Source organism: Corvus brachyrhynchos, unplaced genomic scaffold (assembly GCF_000691975.1).
Source record: "Corvus brachyrhynchos isolate BGI_N302 unplaced genomic scaffold, ASM69197v1 scaffold14, whole genome shotgun sequence".
Taxonomy (NCBI): domain Eukaryota; kingdom Metazoa; phylum Chordata; class Aves; order Passeriformes; family Corvidae; genus Corvus; species Corvus brachyrhynchos.
The window spans coordinates 11,035,020-11,043,118 of NW_008239110.1; the positions used below are offsets into that span (position 1 = coordinate 11,035,020).

The following is an 8,099-nucleotide window of genomic DNA, read 5'->3' on the forward strand; positions in this document are numbered from 1 at the left end:
GGCCCCCCCCCCCCTCCCCCCAGCGGCTGGTGCCCGGCAGGCCATCCTCAGGCCAGGAGCTGCCAGCTGCTTGGCCCTTTTAGGGTAAAAAAGGAAAGAATAAAGCCCTTCAGATTATGCTGGGTGGACATGGCCCAGGGGGATAACAGCCTGGGAGGCGGTCAGGGGAAGCAAATTGTCTTTTCACTGCAGGTGCTTTACCTGGAGGGGGCTACAGCCCAACTAGCAGCAGAGTGACCCCCAAACTATGATTGTGATGAGTGCATCCCCCATTGATCCTTTCAGCTTTCACTTTAGAGTGGTCATAGTGATGGGAGCAAAGCAAAAAGCAGATGTGGGAACCATCTCATCATCTTCCCACCTCTAAAGAAATTATTGTGTGTGTCCCTGTATCTTGCCCTGAATGTATCACCACCCTGATTGCTGCTGGAGCACTGACAAGGACTCTTGAGTTTCTGAAAATGAGGGCTTCCAGACCTGCCCATGGCCATGTGCTGTCATGGCTTATGCACAGCTCTCCGTATCCGTTCCTGATTCACACTGGACGGGCCCATGACGGTACTCAGGGCAGAGGGGAATAACCTTCCTCACACTCCATCTGCCAGAGAGTTAGGGCTGGCACTTCCTTGTGGGCAGTCTTAGTAACTCTCCCTCACAGGGCCACCTGCTCGGCCAAGGCTGGTTTCCCAGTCCCTCCATGAATTGCTGTCTGTAGTGTCTAAGAATATTTCACGGGTGAGAGATATTCAGTGCTGGAATTGATGGCAGGAGAGGAGGTTTTTTGCTCATCATGAACTGCTTCCCCTTCTCCCTAGCAATGCCAAGGCTCAGAGCTGACATACTCCCCTGGTAAAGAAGTATTAGGAGCATTTCTTTCAGGAACAGTGTGCATTCCCAAATAACCATGCATAACATCTATTTGTGCTATTAATAATCACCAGTCCATCTTGCATGTTGCTTACTGGGCTAAGAAAATGTGGGGCCCTTGTCCTTTGCCCTGCCAATCTCCAAAGGTCTGCAGAGGGCTTCCCAAAAATGTTGACAATATACCTAAGAAACAGGCCAGTGTAATAGATGGAGAATTGCCCCCAGATATTTGAGTAATTCAAGCCTGCCTTTAGTCACATCGCTATTACTGCCCACTTTGCAACTGCACTGAGGCATCAGCCACTTTCCGTGAAGTGTTGGGCATAAATGCTTAGACAAGGAGGTTATGATGAAAACAAACAAGAAAAACCCAGTCCTGAGAATTTCAGTGGTGTGTAATAGCTCTCACTCTGTTTCCACCACTGAAGAAAAGAGATGTTTCTCTTGCCTTAGATAACAACTTTCTGCCCATCTACATACTAAGAGAAACCTCGAGCAAATAGTTGCAGTTTCATGGATAAGCCATAGGCTAGGTGTGTTGGATGTTTAGTTGGAGAGGAATCTGTACTTGTTTGGAGCAAGTTCTTGTGTTTGGCAGTTTTTCGTGGAATAAAGGGAATGAAAGGTCTGGTTTGGGTGGATCAGGGAGGGACAGAGCCCTAGGGAAAGGAGATCAAGGCTTGTGGGGCATGCTCTTTGCTGACTTTCTTTCCCACTTCCTTCACCCAGATGGGTCCTTTCCAATGAGCCAGCGCATCTTCCCACCATCCTTCTGGAACAGCACGTACCAGCCCTCCTCTGTCCCAGCCAGCCTGAGCAGCCCCGTGGCAGCAGCTGCCCCCCGAGCCCTGGCACCACGCCCACCACCACCACCACCACCACCACCACCACCACCCCTACATCGGGACACAGAGCACTGCCTACCCCCGCCCCACCACCATGCACGAGGTCTATGGGCCCCACTTCGACCCCCGCTACGGATCACTCCTGGTGCCCACTGCCTCCGTCCGCCCCCACCGCCTCACCCCCGCCTCCGTATCCACACCAGTCAGTCCCCCCTGTGAACTGGGCAAGAACGAAGCAGGCGCTACTGCGGCCTGGACAACACCGGGCCCCTTCCCCAATGCAACGGGGGACATGGCACAGAGCATCGGCCTCAATGTGGACACAGGTAATGAGCTGCCCCTGGTCCCTCCAGGTCCTGGCTCAGCTGCACCTCTGATCCCTGACTCCATACCATCCAGAAGGACTCATGGGGGGTGGCTGAGGTTCTGCTGTGGGGGAATGAAGTGAGGGTGGAAGCCCCATGTGTGACACCTGAGCTCTGCCCTGGGTGGTCTTCTTGGAGCTCTCAGGCCAGGCAACTGAGGAAGGGAGAGGAAGGATGGGACAGGCCAACACATCATATCTCCACAACATTGTTTGAATTTCTGATGCCCTCAAACATGACCTGAGGCTACAGGTTGCTTTGAGGTACTCTTATCCTGGCCCTGGCCTTGCTCCTGCATTGAGCAGTGAGAATTTTGAGCAGAATGGAGCAGCCCCAAAGGTTGCTGCTTGGCCCCATTCCTGTGCTGCCCTGAGGGGTCATTTCTAGACACCACGCAGTTTCATGAACTAGTTCCTCTCCTTATTTACCTATTCCTTCCAGTTTTTGAGATGAAAGCACAATTGCATTTGCTGAGCAAAAAGGCAGTGGTTCTCCCCTGGTAATGCCTGTTGGGGTGTCTTGGAACCAAGGCTGTGACTGTAGTGCTGACAAAAATGGGTACACAGGTATAGTCAGCAGTGACAGATCCTGAGTCAGTGGTTGTGAAGGCAAGGAAAGTCTGCTCCATGCTGGTTTCAATATTGCAGCCAGTAATGGCTCCTTATGGTGTCCTCACTTTAAGCAGGAGGGACATGTGCCTGTCTCCAGTTTGGCTTGGGCTCTTCTCCTTGTTTCACAGCCTTCTGGGGCTCTGGAGATCCCATGCTCTAGACTGATCTCAGCTGGCAAGAAATGCAATTTGTTTTCCTCTGTCCTTAAATGCCTGTACCTATTTTTCTTCTTCCTTTTTTTCTTCTCTCCGTTCTCAGGTTTGCAACCTCAGGATAAAAGCAAGGATCTGTACTGGTTTTAGAGCTGTCCTTCATACTTCTTCCCCTGGCTCTCCCCTGTAGCTCTCTACCCGTTAGACATGGTGGCATTCAGAGCTGAAATCGGGTCAGTTTGTAACAGCTTCTGATCTTGGTTTGCAGCTCGCCGTTACTCCTTCTGTGGTGGATCCCTTCTGAGCTGATGTGCTGACTCAAAGACTCTCAGATCCCCCCTTACCCTTTTCCAAGCCCACCGTGGCCCTGCTGCTCGGGGAAAGACAACGGGATTTAAAAGGACCTGGCATTGCAAGGGGGATACTTTAGACTTACTTCAGAAAGGGAAGGCCTTCTGTTGCAAGAGGAGAGCCAAAGACATTGAACTTCTATTTAAGCAGACCCCACACCCAGACCTGCAGCCAGACTACTCTGAAAGAGTCAAATGACATCATGAATGGTGATGCAAAACCCCTGGCCTTCATACAGGGAGCAGAGGAAATTGTAGAGTTTTTTTTAGTGGTGTGAATATTTTTTTATGGCAGTGAAAGTTATTTCTTGAATGCAAACATGGCAAGGCTACTCAGCAGTTTTGAACTGGATTTTTACTTTGCATTATAGAAAAGTAAAAGGAGAAAAAACTGGAACTCACAAACATTTTCGGACTATCGAGGAACCAGTCAGATTTTTCAGCTTTGTGGTTGTGAGTGGCAAGTGTCTGACTGAAGCCACCTGCCCTGGACTTACAGATATGCAGCTGTTCCCCTCACAACTGCTTAAATCCCAGAAAGACGAAAACCAAGGTGGCACTTTTCAGAGTTTGGCACATTTGCATTGGACGTATGACAGTTGTTGGGTTGGGGGTGGGGTTGTTTGGTTTTGGTTGGGTTTTTGGTGGTTTTTTTTTTTTTTTTTTACAATAAACATTTTCTGCTGAAAGTAAAACCCTCTTAAAGCAGGGGGGAGAAAGGGATATGATGAAGAACGGCTCACCTTCAACCCAACAGCCTTTAAGGGGAACACCAGAACGAAAAGCACGTGATGGACACTTGGTCTAAGTTGCCTCTAACACTTTCCTTTGTCTACTTGTTGCTGTCATTTGCCACTTTAGTAGTTGTTTTGTTTGGGGTTTTTTGAAAGGGGGAATTAGATATTTAACAGTAGCAAAGCTGTATTAAAGGTATCTCCTTCTTTCACCCTGTGTACTTTAATGAGGTATTAAAGCTAAATAAGAGAAACGAGGCAAACTGGAAACTTCAGGATGAAGCAGAAAAAGTATCTCTCATGTGGAGGAAGTGAGTTATTTTATTATTTTGCATGAAAGATAAATAGACATCCTAACAGTTGAAAATATTTTCTTAGTAAGTAAAATACACAGCGATAAATACAAAAGATAAGAAAATATGAGACCATTGCAGTGCTATATTTTAGCGTATGGTGTGTCTGTAAGATTGGTAAAAGTAAGGGATCTGCTCAATATTTTTTCTGCTAGAAGAGGGGACTGTAGCATACAGAATTGCTATTGCAGTGGTAAATTAAAATGTTATTACCAGGTGATGAATAATTAATGAAAGAGAGCAGAAATGGCACTTACCATGTACTTAAAAGCTGATTTTTTATAGACCAAACATCTGATCCCAGTACTACTGTGTTTTCGGGTTTTTTTCTTGTTTTTTTTTTTTTCTTAATGTAATGTCTTTGAAGCTGACAAATTTTAAAGCACATAGTAGGAGATTCCTGACATTACCCCCTGACACTAGGAGAAGCAGTAGAAAATGGACTTTTGTGCTGCAATGAGAGCTTTTACCTTCCACACTCTCAGAAAAGCTGGCATAATGTTCACCGTGTGTCACAAGTGGCATTATGAATAATCCAAAGTGGCATTATGAATAACCCAAAGTTGCTTCTCCTAGGTTTGGTGGTAACTCAATTTCTGGGAAAGAACAGGAATCTTAATAGAAAGAGTTTGACAAAGCAGCATGAGTACATTCTGTGAGAAGCTGACAAGGAGCACCCCCAGCCAGAGCTTAGCAAATGGCAGGGGGAGACTTGCCCTGATTCCTTCAGCCAGACAAACCGGTGGGCATTTTTCCCTCAGCCTCCAAATAGCCAGAGCCCAGACAAGCTGCAAAGGGCAAGGGAATCACCCCAGAATTTACATTATTGGTTAAACCAAAAACATTCTGTGGTGTTTATCAAGGAAGAAGGCACCAGCTTTTTGCAGGAGAAAAGTAACTAAAAATGGCATTTAACTGCAGAGGCTTGAAGTTAGCAGGGTCATTTTGTGAGCATTTGCCTGAGGGTTTTTTCAGGCTGTTTATAAAGGTTTTTTTTTTAAAAAAAAAAGATAAATCTGAGTCTATCATTGGTCGTGCTTCACCACAGTTATTTCTTTTTTCTTTCTTTTTTTCTCCCCTCTTCTCTGCAATTCCTAATGAGGAGGGCTGAGTGACACAGCCCAAATACATTTGGAAATATTCATGTAAGCATAAACCAGTAATTTACTACATTGGCATTTACAATTAATTTTGACTGTGAATGTATTCAAGCATGAGAATTTATGCAATGACTACATGAATATTGGTTTTGGCATTTGTTCTGTGGGTACGTTTTTTACTGTTGTGTCATGAAACCATCCAAACACAAAAGCCAAGACAGCGGCTCAAGGTGTTAAAAGTTCAAACAACTTTTTAAGAATGCTCCTACTCTGGGTGGACTGCAGCCTGAAAGCACACATGTCCTATTTTGGCTAATCCTTGCAGTTTTGCTCACTCTGTGTTATTCTGACTCCTGAAGGACCGCTCACAGCGCCAACCTTTAAGGCTTGGGCACGAGTCTTTGCAGGACTAGGACCACAGCTCCTAATGGAGTAACAGTGCACATGACCTCCATGCCATTTCTCAAGTCTGTTTTATTCCTCTTTGTATTATAAGTTATTACTCCCTTAGTCATGAATGCTTGCAGAAAATCTGGAATTACAAAAGAAACCCTTCTTAGATGATATGTAAATATTACCTATCACGTGCTTGTCATACACTGAGAGGGATGTGAGCCCCCATCCCTACAGCCTGAAGAGTAGATCCTCCTGATGTCCCTTTCTGCATGTCATGCAGCAGACTGTGCTCTCTAGCTGCCCACCTGACAAACAGACTAGCCCAGCTGGGACAGACAAACAGACACAAACAAACAGCTTCAGACCCGTTCGTGCAGGGTCCAGTGAAGGAGGCAGAGGGATGGGATCTTCTGCAGAGCATGGCACTGCTGAACATAGCAAGGGTATGTGCTGCTGCCCAATAGCAAGAGTGTGCTCTCCACAAGGAGTTTCCAAAATGAGCTCTGGATGTATTCACCACAGATATTTATTTCCCTTTCTGAAAATAGCTGAAAATTAGCAAAGCATGAAGCAGTACTATTTTAATGATCTCTGAGGTTTAAAGTGATCTGTCAAGGGAAGGATGGAGGTGGGGATAAGGCATGGTATTTGTGGGTGCAGTCTCTACTTTATTTTAAAGAGGTTTCTGCTTCAGTATGGCTGCAGTCACAAGAATGCAGCATAAAACTCTTAAATGCATGTATGTGCCCCTACACTTACAGCCTAATGCTGGAGAGCTTTAGGGTAATGTTGCTTACTTCTCATCTCCTTTTCCAGTGTGTTTGCCATAGGAGCTCCCCAGCAGAGGAGGAGGAAGGGAGAAGAAGAGGGTGAAAAAGAGTTTGAATAATCCGTTTTGCATCCCCTAGACCGTGCGCTGCTGCCTCTGGGGAAATGTATCTGCCCTGTCTCCTCCTTGGGTCAGGAGCTGCTGACCCTTCTCGCCTTCCCTTTGAAGTCATATTTAGGTTCACAAGACAAGCTCTAGCTAGGGCTTAAATGTTGGGCCCTTCTCGGAAGGGAGGAATATGCTGCTGGTGGCTTTGGATGCAGCAGCTTTCTCTGACAGTTGCTGTGCATCTTTTTCTGGGCAAGTGTTGTAATTAACGTGCCCTTTTGATTACAGAAGGATGAGCCAGCTCCTGTGGAGGATTGTAGTGTCCTGGCTGTCTTCCCAGGCCTGCCACCCAGAGGAGCAGTTGCAGCAGGGAAAGGAGAGAGTCCTATGATTATTTTCAGGAGTGAGACATTGATTTAATATGCTTGGCAATTTTGCATAGGGAAATGCAAGTAGGACATCTTAAAAAAAAAAAGAAAAAAGGGGAAAAGAAGAAGAAAAAAGAAAAATAAGAACAAAAAAAAGAAAAAGAAAAAAGAAAAAAGGAAAAGAAAAAGGAGAAAAAGAAAAAGAAAAAGAAAAATAAGAACAAAAAAAAGAAAAAGAAAAAAGAAAAAAGGAAAAGAAAAAGGAGAAAAAGAAAAAGAAAAAGAAAAATAAGAACAAAAAAAAGAAAAAGAAAAAAGAAAAAAGGAAAAGAAAAAGGAGAAAAAGAAAAAGAAAAAGAAAAATAAGAACAAAAAAAAGAAAAAGAAAAAAGAAAAAAGGAAAAGAAAAAGGAGAAAAAGAAAAAGAAAAAGAAAAATAAGAACAAAAAAAAGAAAAAGAAAAAAGAAAAAAGGAAAAGAAAAAGGAGAAAAAGAAAAAGAAAAAGAAAAATAAGAACAAAAAAAAGAAAAAGAAAAAAGAAAAAAGGAAAAGAAAAAGGAGAAAAAGAAAAAGAAAAAGAAAAAGAAAAAGAAAAAGGAGAAAAAAAAGAAAAAGAAAAAGAGAAAAAAAAAGAAAGAAGAAAAAGAAAGAAGAAAAAGGAAAAGAAAGAAGAAAAAGGAAAATAAGAAAAAAAAAGAAAAGAAAAAGAAAGAGAAACAAAAGTTTTACTTTAGTCAGTTCCCAAGTTTTGGGACTGCAGCCTGGGGAACCATATTGTTAATTTAGCTCCCAGCATGGTAGCACTATTATCTAATCTGAATCTAGTGACAAGAAACTCAGCCTGGGCTCCTCATGTTCATTTCTAATCATAGAGGAGGAGTTACCTTTGCAGCGCAGCTTCTACTGCCTCTTTAGCCAGGCATAACTCAGGAGTAATGTGCATTGACGCTGTGAGTGCAAATCATAGCAGAGAGGCCCTGGGGTGCCATGTCCCCATCCTCCTGCCCCTGCCCTCTCTGCATCAGGTCCCACAAGAGAGAGGAAAGATGCTGGAAAGAGCCCATTCAGGTGTGCAGGAGT

General features: G+C 44.4%; 1 protein-coding gene across 1 annotated transcript in view; it reads left to right on the forward strand.

Moving 5' to 3' along the window:
- Positions 1 to 5,221, forward strand: part of VGLL2 (vestigial like family member 2) — an 8,014-nt gene extending 2,793 nt beyond the window's left edge. The window contains 3 exon segments of the mRNA XM_017739411.1: positions 1,466 to 1,707; positions 1,709 to 2,038; positions 2,947 to 5,221. Coding sequence (XP_017594900.1) covers positions 1,466 to 1,707; positions 1,709 to 2,038; positions 2,947 to 2,990 — 616 coding nt within the window. The 3' untranslated portion in view covers positions 2,991 to 5,221.
- The last annotated feature ends 2,878 nt before the right edge of the window (positions 5,222 to 8,099 follow it).